This window comes from Simochromis diagramma, unplaced genomic scaffold (assembly GCF_900408965.1).
Source record: "Simochromis diagramma unplaced genomic scaffold, fSimDia1.1 OVJJ01000676.1, whole genome shotgun sequence".
NCBI classification, from domain to species: Eukaryota; Metazoa; Chordata; class Actinopteri; order Cichliformes; family Cichlidae; genus Simochromis; species Simochromis diagramma.
Window position 1 is genome coordinate 660,318 of NW_024387466.1, and position 14,683 is coordinate 675,000.

Consider the following 14,683-nt stretch of genomic DNA (forward strand, 5'->3'; position numbering starts at 1 on the left):
GTTTCATGGTGTTTAAACAGTTTTAAACACAAACTTAACAATGTGGTGTATGCTGTACAGTGCAGCAAGCAATGTCCAGACCTCTACATCGGAGAGACCAAACAGCCACTTCACAAGTGCATGGCACAACATAGAAGAGCCACCTCCACGGGACAAGACTCAGCAGTTCATCTGCATCTTAAGGATAAAGGCCACTCTTTCGAGGATGCCAACGTTCACATTTTGGACAGAGAGGACAGATGGTTTGAAAGAGGAGTGAAAGAAGCCATTTACGTCCACTGTGAGCCAGACGCTTTTCTTTCCAACCTCCTTAGACTACGATGACCTGGATGACTGAGAACCTTCACAAACAGTCAATAAAAGTAGTGATCCACTCCTGTCTGAGTTATGTTCTTAGTAAGAAAAAATTTGGTTCTGAGTGGGTGTGATGTGGATAAACCACACTGACAATGACCAGCTATGCATGCATGCAGTCTGGGTTTCCCCATGTGACACAGACACCGATAGGACTGCGATGGTGTTCTGTGAGATTTCCTGGCAAAGTGGCTCGAAATGTTGAGAGTACAGGAGTGCTCCCTGTCACCACATCCTGTTTATCACACAGGAAGCCTCTGGTTTAGGGGATCATCACACTCTGGCAATTCACTAGTAGACTTTTGTTTTTTGTTTTCTTCTTTTTTTTTCTTTTTTTTTTTTTAAATCTCCCAGGCTTTGTAGAAGCATATTTATCATATAGCAGCACAATTAGGTTGTCCACATTAATGATTCCAGTCAGAATTTTAATAAAAACAAACTGAGTGATGGGGATGTAATGGATAAAGGGATGTTGTTCTTATTGCACTGAACTTCAGCGTGATTATCTAACATGATTGAATGACCTTTTTCATAGGATAGACCTTTAAACCAATAGAAGTCTGGTTTGAAACCATTTAACATGTGCTCTAATTAGACACAGAGTGTTGTGTTAAAGTAACTATCTGCACTAACCCTGAGGAGACATGCAGCGACGAAAATGATGTAAAAAAAAAAAAAAAAAAAAAAAAAAAAAGGGGGGGGGGGTTCAAGATGCTCCACCACAGATGAGTGTGTGGTTTGTGTAGATATGCAGTGTGGCTCTCGTCTTTATAACCTTTTGTTTCTCACAAGCATGACTCACAACCACCCCCCCCCCCCCCCCCTTAGGACTGCTTTGAGAGTGTGGCTTATGACCAGTAAGGTTGGGCAATATGTAAAAATTTTCCAACCGACAATCGTCAGTCCAATAACCAACATAGACGATACACTCACGCAGGCGCAGACTACATTGCAGCGCAATGTAATCATGGATGGACTGATTTGCGCATTTAGAATTTTATAAGTTTTGTTTGGAGGGAATATTTTACCTTCTTGTTTGTTTGTTTGTTTGTTTTTTCAGTTTTAATATAGCTACTTTTTGAATTATTTATTCATTTATTTATTTATTTATTTGAGATGCGCTAAATTCCATTTTAATTTTTTTAATGTTCGCTGGAAGACACACTTTGATTTCTAACTTATATTCTAACTTGTATAACTTTATATTTGTTGTTTGAACAAGTGTATAAGACAGATGAACACTGGAACGGCCTGTGAACACGGTTAGAGTGGGGGGGGAAAAGAAGCCAGTTACTCTTCGTCTCCCTCTCCACCATTGTGGTTTTTTTATTTAAATGTTTTTGAGGTTTGTTTGGGTTTTTTTTTTTTTTTTTCTTTTTTTTTTTAACATGGGCTATTGTATGGGCAGAACTCTGTGCTATCAGAAACTGAATTTGAATAAGTTGAATTTGAATTGCTCAGATTGATTCTGAATTGCTCAACTTGAGTTCTTGTCCTGTGAGCCACCGTAAGGATGTACTTAGAGTAGAACTGGACCATCACCTTTTCAAAGACAAAGCAGTCATTTAGATAAAATATTGGATATTGTTTACCTGTAACTGCACAAAGAGAACTTAAAAATGTAATTACTGACAAGAGTGAACAAGCACTTATAGTGTAATATACAGCTGTGGCCAAACATTTGGAGAATGAGAAGTGTTGAGGTTTTTCCCCCACAAAGTTTGCTGTTTCAGTGATAGTTGTATATCATATTCAGTGTTGGGACCAGAGATGGGCAGAAACGTGTTACTTGTAACACGTTACTGTAATCTGATTACTTTTTTCAAGTAACGAGTAAAGTAAGGGATTACTATTGCAAAAACGGTAATTAGATTACCGTTACTTTCCCGTAGGAATACTGCGTTACTAAAACCATGATTTTATTTATTTATTTATTTTTTTTGCGAGAATGTCTCATGACAATGACGTAAGCGAGTGCGACGTTCGTGACAACAGCTGTGTGCAGATCAACAATGGATCATATATCGAGTGCAGGAGAGAGTATGAGCGTGCAGCGTTTAAAGCGTGGAAGTACTGACCTTACTTTGAGTTTGATTCCATAAAAAGTGACAAAAACATTAGCGTCCGTTGTGCGTGGGAAGAAAACTTCTTTTTGTGCGCTACCACGTAATGGGAAACTTACAGAGAAACTCGCGGATTCTTCAACTGACCGCGGCACACCTGCACCAGGGCAAACCTCCGCCTACCCTATTCCTGCTTTACAGGTGAAAATAGAGCAACAGGACCGCTAGTCTTTGATTTTATTTATTTTCTGCTGTGTTTTACTTGCATCTATTTGAAAGAGTGAGTGTAAACACAAAAAATATTTTATGTGCTGGAATGTGCAGAAAATAGCTTTAAATGTTAAACTAATTTATTCAAGTCAGAGAATGTTGCATATAATTAAATTTTTGCTTGATGCATAAAGTTAAAAGATTAAAACTGATAAAACAAGTTAAAAAAAGAGACTTTTCCATTTGATTACATTTTGTATGATAGATTATGTAGAAAAAGTAGAATTGGGCTGAAAGATCTATCACTTTATCACCTATTCAGGTTGTAAATCGGGTTTTTAAAAAAGTAATTAAGTAACTAAGTAATTACTTTTGAAATAAGTAATCAGTAAAGTAACGGGATTACTTTTTGGGGGAAGTAATCAGTAATTAGTTACTGATTACTTTTCAAGTAACTTGACCAACACTGTTTGGGACTAACGCGTTAAGTAACACGTTACAGTAACTACGTTATTATTGTGGTAACGAGCACGGTAACTAGTTATTATGCCAAAATCAGGAACGCATTAATCGTTACTGGGATTTAGATAGGGTCGTTACTTCTTGCGGTGGCTATCACAGAGCTTCCACAGATTCAGCAACATTAGCAAGTGGTGGAGGCCAGCAGGTGGATGAGGGAAGGGGAGGCAAGAGGAGAGACCCGAAGCGGCCACGATGTTTAATTACTCAGTAAGTGTTCATAAACTGGAAAGTGAGGTTAACAAGTGCGAAGTGCCACAACTGAATCACAGGGGTCTTAAGCAGCCTGGGCTAAGTAAGCAATCTGGTCTTGGTCAGTGGGAACAGCAGTTCCGGGGAATGGGCTGGAGGGAGAGTCACACTGGGTCCAGGGAAAGGGTAAGGGTCATTGCCGCGGGTGGTCGTGGTGACGTGGAGGGGTGAGTGGTCCGGGTGTGTGGTCCGAAACTCCTGGCGTGGAGGCAGAGAGGCAGGCAGGTGGTTCGGGTGAACAGCCTGTGGGACTGTCAGGTGGTCCAGTATCCGGGTTGGAGCTCTTCGGCAGAGATTAGTGTTTGGCAGCTTGGTGTGGCTATGAGAGAAACGCACAATGAGACAAACACACAATGAGACAAGGTAATTCACAAAGAGAGTGCGAAATCACGGTGGTGGCCTGCACTGACTAGGGTTAGCTGAGAATCTGGCAAAGAGAGGTTGAGTGCGCTGGCCTTATGAGTCCCCGGCTAAATTACCCACAGGTGTGAGCAATCAGCAGAACACTGAGGCCCCTCCCAGGGGTGGAGATGCCGGCTCGGAGGGAGACACACTGGCACACACCCGGACCATGACAATATGCACATTATCTTTTCCTTTCTATTGGTAGGTGGCACAGTGCACTTGTGGCAAGTAAGCAAACTAGAAGACTGGCAATCTTGCTGGGTATCCAGTTATGGAAGCAACACATTAACAATAGAATTCAGAGTAAAACCAAAGTTACTTTCCCTAGTAATCTGACATCTGACATGACGAATGACTTCTGAATACTTAAATCTGTGCTCCGCTCCAACTCAAGATTCTGTAGGAAGGTCTGCAGGTACAAACGGTGCTCGATTACTCTGCGGCTTTCACAAAGGACCTGGATGTATGCCCCCAAAAACTGAATTGTAGAACTGAAATTGAATGGTGAGCAGTGAAACTGAAAGCATTCAAGAGCTAAATTTAAAGAAGGATGAATACAATTTCAAATTAAATTAATTAATTTTCATAATATAAAGTTCTGTTTCAATTCAGTGACGATCATTTTCAAATCAATACATTGGATTTCAAATTAGGCTAATTCAAATTCAGCCTTAGAAGGTTTTATTCAAGCTGAGCAATTCAGATTAAATTTGAGCAATTCAAATTTGAATTGATCTTATTCAAATTTAGTTTCTGATGGCACAAAGTTCTGCCCATACTAGTGCCGTTCTTTCTTTCTTTCATACAGAAAGAAAGAACGGCACTACCACTCTGAGGAGGGTGCTGTCAAAAAGTGCTACTATTTTTTTTTTTTTTTTTTTTTTTTTTTTTTCCCCCCCTTTCCCCATTGACTGCTTCTCTTAGCTTCAACCAATATTATTAGCAAATCATGGGCAAAAAATAAGGAAATAAATTGCTCTTGTAAAAACGATCGGCGAAAGGCTCAGCCTATCGTTGATAGTCGATATATTTGTTCACATACAACACACAAAGCCAAAGTGTTATGTTTCTATGAAGGAAAAACAAACAAGAGTGTGCCAGTATTAATGTTCGATTAAAATTCAAGTTAGATGCTTTTTTAAATTGTTAATAATTCACCCAAACTCCCCCTTTGGGTTAAAATGGAGGCTGGCATTGTAAGGGGCTCCTCTCTAGAGGCCCTGCTTCTCTCAAAAGTAGGGAGGGCTGAGAGTCTTAAGAACTGGGGTTTGTTCTGAAACAATCTGTGCGGATTTTAAACCAAGTTAGAGGGTTTTTTTTTTTTTGAACTGCCAAACTCCTCTGTGCAGGCACCAATATGTGATAACCATGCCTTTTTGCCTCCTTGGGATGATAAATCCTATGTTTGGAAGGAGAAGGGCTTAATCAAATTCAAAGATCTTTATATAGATGGAAAATTTGCATCATTTAATCAGCTTAAGCAAAAATTTGATTTACTGCATTCACATTTTTACCGTTACCTACAAGTCAGGCATTTTATGCAATCCAATATGAAGAATTACCAAGATGTTCCACATGAACATAACCTTTTTAAGGTGTTCCTGAGCCCTCCTTACTCCAAACATTTGATTTCTACAATTGTACATTTGTTTGCTGACAGCATTGAAGTGCAGACTACGAGGATAAGAGACGCTTGGAGGGAGGAATTGGGCATAGAAATATCAGAATCAATGTGGGACAAATGCCTATCAAAAATTAATTCCTGCTCTGTTAACAGCAGACATCAATTAATACAATTTAAAATTGTCCATCGGCTACATTATTCCAAGGTTCGGCTACACAAAATTTATCCTTCAACTTCCCCCATATGTGACAGATGTAAAACATCAGAGAGCACATTGGCTCACGCTTTCTGGCATTGACCAATTTTTGGTCCAAAATATTTGATTGGTACTCTAAAGCTTATGGGATTTCAGTCTCACCCAATCCAGAAATTGCAGTTTTTGGCTGTGTACGTTCCAGAACTATCCCTGCGACTGTGCGGGTGCCAATCGACCTCGGAATGATGATCGCGAAAAGACTTATTCTACAGGAATGGAAGTCCGCTGCTCCTCCCTCCTTCAGTGTCTGGCTCAATGACATGTTATCAGTCATTCAACTGGAAAAAGTTCGATACCTGCAAACACCTGCAGCAAATGTTTTCTCAAAATCCTGGACTCCGTTTTGTGCTCGCCTTGAGAAGGCTCACTTTGTATAAACATGTACCGTGGCACTGCAATTTCCCTGTTTATTACATATTCATGACATTTAATTCATTATGGATACTGGTAGTTTCTAATTTTAATGTTTTCTTTCTTTTTTTCTTTTGTCTTTGCCTATTGATTATTATTATTATTATTGTGCTATTTCTTGTCCTATCATCTCAGCGCCTGAGCTGTATTTGTTTGTTGATGGTGTTTTCTATGCTGAAAAAATTACAATAAAATATTGGGGGGGGAAAAAAAAAATCATCCAAACTGTGGGTGGCCATTTTTTTCAAATTTTGGGAAAACTGCTATAATATAACAACAGAAAAATCAGCAAACTCCTAAAATCCATGACGATCTGGCATTTTTAATTAAGAAATGACAGGTTTCTGTGATTAATTGTTTTGCTTTTCTTATACACTTTTAAATCTGAGCACAAAGCTTCTGTTGTTGTTTTGACGACTCCTTCTTCTTCTTCTTGTCTCATAGGCTGAAGTTTGTCTTCGGGTCTTGTGCGTTACAGGCTTTGGATTTGGTTGACCAGCACTCAGTCACCTGTTTGACAGCTCCCAGTGGACGCAAGGCCTTTCAGGTCTCTCTCTCTTTTTTTTTTTTTTTTTGTTTTTTTAAGCCCGAGTCTCACTTCTCTGTGCCTGCCAAGGTCATAAAAGGTGTTTCTCACTGCATGTGAGAAATTCCTTCCTAAAAGTACAAATTTACAAAAGCATTTTACGCATGAAGAACATTTTTATAAGACAGGAAATTACTTAATGTGAAAGAAAAAGGACTATTTTCCTGAAATTTGTCCTGAGTCATGCTGCAAGCTTATGAGTTAGCCTCAGGGGGACAAGGCATCACTTGTAGTGGGAGAAACAAAGCAGTCCACCAAGGTTGTGGTCATTGTGTCCTGAATTTCCTGTAAACTCCTTTAGCCTCTTGTAAAAAATAGTTTTATGAAAGGAGCGTTAGAGCACAATGCAGCTAAATAAAGACATGGATTTTGTTCGTGTTGTGAAATTTTCAGCACAACTTAACTTTTCCACATCATTCACACCGCAGCTACCTCATGTCTGACCATTTTACATCAGTATTTCTAAATATTTCTGGCAACTTGAATCACTTGAGAGTTTTAGGTTTTTGGGTTTTTTTTTAATCCAAAAGCATCAAATTTGCTTTTGCATCTTATAAGTTCATTTTGACAGCTGTGAGTTTCCTCCTGTAATCCAGCCAGGTGGCACTTATATAAAGTTTTAATTGAACAGTGTCTGTTCAAATCATGTCTCAGAGGCATGGCTCAGACATTTAGCTTACACTGCTCTCTGACTTCACTTGTCAGTAGGCAGCATTTAAAATCAAACAAACCCCTTAAAAATACCTGAACACATCAGAACATAGTGAGAAGTGCATGAAGACTCATATTAGGTTCCAGCTAAAATGAATCAAAGCAGGTCCCTGATTTCTAATGAGAAATAAAAAAGGAGGTGAAGTTACTGCTGGTTAAGTGATGAAATAATGTTCAAGGTTGGACTTGAGGCCCTGTGATTTTGATCAGACTGGAGCATCTTCAGGAAGTATATGCTACCACTGGGAGTTGGAGCTTTAGCTCATTTTCTGGCTTTTCTGCAATTAGCCATCCACATGTCAAGCATTTATGCCAATTTCCTGTAAGGCGGGAAGAGGAGGGAGCAGCCGTCTCTCACCACATTACAAAAATAATGTTATTTGGGAAAGAAATGCATTTACTGGAAGTGCAGTGATGCGTGTGTTCAATGGAAAGAAGATGATAAATGAACAGATTTGGCCATTTTTGTCATTTCCTACTAATAATTTGTTTCTGTTGGACGGAGTTTCTCATGTTGTGGTGGTTATTTTGTCACCTTATGAATAACCCATGAGAACTTGGCATTTCAGTGCAATTTTTCTTTACAGTCTTATCTCATTCTTAAAGTCGAATGACCTTTTGATAAGAAATGTACCACAGTTTTGTTTTTTTTGGAAAGAGAATTTGTGAGTGGTGAAGTCTTAGAAGTACTGAAACTTAAAATAAATGTTTTTGAGTCAACTGTCATTAATATAGTGGGGAAATAGAAAGTTATTACAGCTTCTCACAGTTCAAGGTGACAATATGAAATGTTGTCTGTAAGTTATTTAATTATCTATCAAATATCCAGTTCAGGTCATGTTTTAAGGTTTCAGTTTAAGGTGGTGGTGGTGACAGGGCCTGCTGAGATGTGTGACTGGTTGTAAGGAGGGTTTATTTAATCCTCTCTGAAGTGCCATTAGTTATTAGCTAAACCATTCTTCTTAATGGAATGTAAAACATAAGTCTTTGTAGCATTAACATGAAGGCTTTTTGGTTCTTAAAGTAATTCATCATTACACATGAGAATCTCCAGGTCTGTGTTTTGTAAGTCAGAATAAATGCACCCAGTCAGGGTTGACTGATAATGCACATATACGGCATGTTGGCATACAGACACAGGGGTAGCGTATCTTAATGACTTCCCACTATAAATTTCCCCAAAGCCATGTTTGTGGCGTGGAACGGAGAGCTGCCCTAGTTCCTGCTCCTCTGGCTCACGTTAATGGCAGATACTCTCATGGGAGCCACTGCTTGTAGAAGAGATGAAGCCAGAACTCTGCTGAGTCCAACTGCAGTGAGTAACAGAGAGACGCTGATTTATAGCGTTTTTTCTTTTTTGAAGAAACTTCGATGCCTGCCAAGCAGTGCAAGCGCAGTTTGGTGTCTTTTGATGATACTTGCCACTAGCTTTGTGGTGAGAACTGCAGCAGAGCCTCATGAAAACAAAAAAAGCTGGTGTGAGCTGATTTTAAACTTGGCTCTTTAGAAACTGTAGTGGTCCTTGTCCATGTGGTCACAGTTTTACAGCTTCTGTCCTCATCTTGGTGTGGAAAGTACATCTTTAGTGAGGTGTTGTGAGTCTATGTAATTGTCTCTTTTGTGCCCTTTTTTTTTTTTTTTTTTTTTTTAAATAATGAAGTGTCACATTGAATAAATGAGGTGTTTTTGCTTTTGTAGGTCAGAGGCAAAGGTAATTCATTGAAGCTTTGGAGAATAATGGAGCCTGCTCTGCCATCTTGGCAAGCATTAGTTATTGTGAAGTGTCAAGCTAATCCACCGACTTAATGTCCTCGTGTGTCATGTGTATGAGGACGGCACCTAAATCACTGTCTGTAGCTGGGAGCGAATGCTGACATCATGAGCAGCTTCAGTCAGCCAAGGCCATTAGGCATCCCACCCAGGTTTTTTAAAAATGCATTATTTATTACTTATCTAAATAACTAATGAGAAATCATGTAGTTGGTAGAAGCTAAAGAATAGTTTACACCATTATATTCCTCTAAATTTGAAGGGTAAAGTTGGCATGTGCCGGCATGCGGTCTACGAAGTGCAATGCTCTGCAAAAGTGTTGAGTCCCCCCCCTCATTTCTTTGTTTTGCTAGCAAAATGGGAAATACAGAAATTGAAACATGTGCAAACATACATAGAAATACAGTATACAAGGCAAAACAGTTTCTACAGTCTTAATCTGCTTGAAGGTAAATATGTGTTTTGATCACCTCTATTCTTCAACAGAGCCTTAAAGGCAAGCTTTCCTATGAGTTCTGTAACTAGTCTTCAGCGTTACAAGTGGCTCTAGCTTCCACACAAGTAAGATATGCATCAACTATGTTGTTTACAAACTGATCAGTAAATCTGTGGGGAGGTGTGTGCTTGGGTGAGTGAGCAGAACATTAGAAATCTGTAAGTCCGGGAGCTTGTGAGAGAGATGAAAACCAGGTCAGCTCTTTATATACACTTGGCCACAATGGTACGTGGACTGTTCTTATATAGAGTACTCAAAGGGCTCCATCAGACCCACTGCCACTGATTATCAGTCCAGCTCTTGTGTACTTTGTCATATCTCAGCCCTTTCCCTCAGTTTTCCTGTCTTAGCAATGGCTTCTTGATAGCCACTCTTCCACTAAGACCTTTTCTGATGAGGCCTTGTCTAAGAGGGTAGATGGGTCAAACAAAAGGTTCAGATGCGTCTCTCAGGTTCTGTGTCCGGTCTTTGCTGTTTTGTTTTGTTTTTCCTATTTCTTAAGGACATGACTTTCAGGTACTGTTCATCTGTTGTAGAAATCTCTTCTTCTCTCCTCCACTGGTTCAGTAGTCTCAAAGGTTTTAAAGACACACTCACACCATGCACAGCACCAAAAGCGTAACCTCCTTGGTTGAGGTAATCATATGAACACTAGGAAAGACAGTTTGTTTGTTTGCTGGTCTACATCATAGCTACATTTGTTTTGTTTTTTTAAGGTTTTAGAACAAAATATTTCTCAATCTTAAATTTATATAGATAGATATAAAAAGGGGGGAAAGATCCATATGGAACAAGATCACGTCTGTAATATCCACAACTCGGCCAGCTATGCCTGAACTCGTTGAGAATCATTTGGGGAAACAACTTGTTTTCCTTCATTCCATTGCATGCTTTTTATCTCCACTTCTCATCTACACAACTGCCTCTGCAGTACTGTAGTCAGATTTAATTTCAGAATCCCCCTCATAAACAACAAATGATACCTCTGCAAGTGACATTTATTTCATTTGAGGTCAGTAAACACAAACTTTGTCACACATTTAAGTATGTTTTGCATTAATATCTTTCAGGTAACGGGAGGCTCGGGACGTTTGTACACTTGCTTCTTGTCCTGCCACTACTGCCCATGTCCAGCCTTTGCCTACAGTGTGCTACGTAGAAATGACGGCCTGGTGGTAAGTCTCATACAGACCATATGTCGTGTTGCACTAAAGGTTTGTAGTTGGGTAGATGTGGGGAGTGGAGAGAGAATATCATTTAAATATAAGTGCTACACAAATGTATCTGTGTACTTGCAAATGATAGTTTTAAAGCTAAAAAAAAAAAAAGCTGATTAAAGTGCATTTTCTTTTTGTAGCTGCATTTAGTGTTTGTTTTATTTTTCAGATAAAGATTACACTGCCTGTGATAAGGATGCTTTCACAAACCAACGATCAGCTGAGCTCTTTACATCACAGTATTCCTATAAATGATGAGGAAGTAAAATAGTTATGTTTATTTGTAGTGCAGTGTTGTGGGTGCGTGCTGTTTATGTTAGTAGTTTTTAATTGTATGTCAGTTTAGATAATTTATTTGCTGCCTTATTTTCTTCTCTGTTATTTCCTCTTCACCTTCTCATATCCATTTCAGAAACACCACCAAGTCAAGTTAGCATGGGAATTGCCTAAGAGCACTTGGATGACATGTTTTATTAAGAGTGTTGATACTTGCTGCTATTATATCAATAACAAGAGGAAGCTATACGACATGTTGCTATTGAGGTTTTTTTGCTTTGCACCTAATTGGTGTCTTCACTACAAAGGGTTCTAATGCTTTGTATTTGATTGCCTAGGTTGTTGTGTTTTGTTTTCTGAAAAGCACTCATAGGAGTTTGTTGTATTTTCCCGACCTGGTTGCTCCTTGCAGTCTTCAAATGGTAGTCCTCCAGCTGTCAGGGGCTTGAGTAGTAGTAGTATTTATAGCCCCAGAGGTGAAACCCCCAGAGCAGTGGCTAACCACACCAAACCTTTACATATTTTGGAACATGAGGGGGACATTTCCATTATATAAAGTAGTATATTTACACACACACACACACACACACAGTTGTGTCTTGTCATTCAAGCATGATCTAAGTGGAAAATCTTTGCCAACTCAAGCAAGACAAAGCCCATGTTGAAATGTGTGTGACATGTGTGTGACAGATGTGGTCAGGACTTGTTTTTGTCTGGTCACTGATGGGCGTCTACCTCCCATCGCTCCAGCTAGCTGTTTTGGCTCCAAATATCTGCAAGTAAACGATCTTCGCTCGTCCTCTGACCATTAGGCCGTTCCCTGGAGGACGCTGCTAAAATCGGTGTGAGAAACAGAGAGCTGCAACAGACCATAGAGACTCCTCATGAGCACGTCAGCGCCATTGATATCTTTCCTCCTGAAAAATGTAAATGCTCATCAAACTCTTCGTCCAGTTAGATGACGGCGGAGACGAGTTTGTGTCGGTCCAAATGTGAAGCAAAATGGTGAACGAGTTCATTTTAAAGAACTCTCACAATCCCAAAGTCAAAAATGAGACTCATGCAGGGTGTAGCCCTGCCTCACTAGAGCTATTTCATTCATTCCCGTGCTCTGCAGATTCCAGCATGACCACAAGAAGACAGATGAGGTAGTACTGCTCTGACAAGTATAGGTCGGTGGACATATAAAGGAGCTCACCTGCCATAGCCACGTGCTAGTAAACAGTTCACAGGAGAGGCTACCAAATAAACTTCTCTGCTTTTGCAGATTTAGAATTTGAGGTCATTGTTAACCTCCTTTTTTAAGGAATTGGATGGAAAAAAAATCCACAGACAGACTAATGTGCAGGTGAAGCTGATGTGCAGTGCACGCAGTAGTAGAGCAGGGCGATATGACTAAAAGTATTTATCACGATATACATTTGAAAATTTGCAATAACGATATAACTGACGATATAATTGATACTAGACAAAATACTTTACAACTCCACAACTTTATTAGTGCAAAAAAACCCCAACCATCAATGTATTTTCACTTAAACAAGCAGCTGTTTTTTTTATGTGCATTAAAGTTATATAAAAACGTAACAGTGCAAATGCAAATTCCTTGCTGACAGTTTAACCAAAAGGCATTTCCAGTGGAAATTGTCCGACATATCCTCAGCATAACCATGTATAATATCCACAAAACTTAAAGAAGTTATTCGTACACAATACGGTAATATTATGTTGAAGCACAGTAAGTATCACTCCGCGAGGCTCCTGCCTACGGTAGTCGTAACGCTCCGACAATCCATCAAGCGGTGCGGCTTTGTAGCTTAGCAAAGTCGTACTGAAACATTTGATAGATTTTCGAGCGCCGTGTACGACATAACATCGTTTCGAGGTCAGTAAACACAACCAGAATTCATACATAAGGCACACGGGATCATAAGGGGCACTGTCGATTTTCAGAAAAATCAAAGGATTGATTTTAAGCGTGCCGTATTTTCTAAAAAAAACACAGTAATAACGACGGCCCGCTAGCATGCTCTACCAAAAATGTGCTTTGTTGTGTGTCTGACGGACGAAAGCCAAACCAGCAACCTGAAGTTGCAGCATTTTTACAAACCAATTCTGATTCATCCGTTTCATTCTCCGTCGCCGCCATGCTTTTTCCGCCATGTGCGTATGGAAACAAAGGCATTGCGCATGCGCGTTTTACCCATATTCTATCGCGATATTTCATTTTCTTATCGTTGTCCAACATTATACCGGTATTATCATGAAAGCTATGATATGGCCCAGCCCTACGCAGTAGGCTGAAGAGGAAAACAAATCAATGAGTAACTTATACTGATAATAAGAGGGGCTAATGAACACGTTCACAGATCCTGAGAGCTGCAGAGCTTCTTATTATTCAGCAAACATTACGCTACTGGAATTACTGCTTATTTTGTACACAAACGTCCACACACAAACAAAATCCTCTTTATCATAACTGCTCTCCATGTGTCTCCATTTATGAACATTTTTAATTAGATATAGATATTCTAAGTTACTGACTAATATGCTCAGTGTATTATACAATAATTCTTTGGAATATTTAATGTATACTTTATTGATCCCCGTGGGGAAATTCCTCTCTGCATTTAACCCATTCACTTAGTGAAGCAGTGGGCAGCCACTGGGCGCCCGGGGAGCAGTGTGTAGGGACGGTACCTTGCTCAGGGGTACCTCAGGGGAATCAAACCCCCGACCTTCCAATCATGGGGTCACCACTCTACTGAGCTATCCCTGCCCAACAGGTTAGAGCCAAACTAAACTGCTCCTTTCTAGTCTGGTGTTTACATGAGATGTTTGAATTTAAATTACTGGCATGTCATTACAGCTTCATATCCGTCTCATTAATCACACCAGCTCTGCTGTTAATCTAATGAATCTGTGTCTGCGATCTTTTCTTTCAGTGCAAACATATCCTGGCTGTGTACCTGAGTCAGGCTATGGCTGCGACTCAGCAGGAAAGTGTATCTGATCAGCAGATGTCCCTGCTGCTCAGTGGGACGATGGACCCGTGACTGCAGGTAGATCGACACACCTGGCCCTGCAGAGGCATGCGCCGGAGCACCGAGCATCCTGGATAGAAGCCAGTGTAGTGACATTCATGACACAGCAGGGAACGCTGTTATGTCTCTCTGAAAGACCACAGATGTTGTTCTATTCATCTTTTCTTTTGGAAGAGTTCTTAATCTGTTTTCAAGGAAATAACATCTGTTCGCTGAATATGGACTGCTCTATATTTGGTCTCCTTTTATCTGAAACTGTCAGTTCATGAGGCAGCATCTTCATACTGAAAGCACTTAAGAAGCTTTCCAGTGCGGGAAATTTAGACTGTCACATGGTTTGCAATTTTAACCTCGGGGGGGAAAAAGCTGGCGTTTAACAATATAAACATTGCCTTTATTAACAAAATAGTTCACCATACATACAGATTTTATCATGTTAAATAGCAATATCAGTTAGCAGTTTTGTTGGAGAAACCAAAGAATGGCCTC

General features: G+C 39.8%; 1 protein-coding gene across 2 annotated transcripts in view; it reads left to right on the forward strand.

Moving 5' to 3' along the window:
* Positions 1–14,683, forward strand: part of zswim7 (zinc finger, SWIM-type containing 7) — a 32,822-nt gene that overhangs the window by 16,502 nt on the left and 1,637 nt on the right. The window contains exons 3-5 of one of the 2 annotated variants that reach the window (XM_040014745.1): positions 6,539–6,641; positions 10,728–10,832; positions 14,096–14,683. The exon at positions 14,096–14,683 is cut by the window's right edge and continues 1,637 nt beyond it. In XM_040014745.1, coding sequence (XP_039870679.1) covers positions 6,539–6,641; positions 10,728–10,832; positions 14,096–14,206 — 319 coding nt within the window. In that variant the 3' untranslated portion in view covers positions 14,207–14,683. Of the gene's footprint in view, positions 1–6,538; positions 6,642–10,727; positions 10,833–11,043; positions 12,625–14,095 lie in introns of those variants that run through there. The other variant, XM_040014746.1, reaches the window with a different exon arrangement.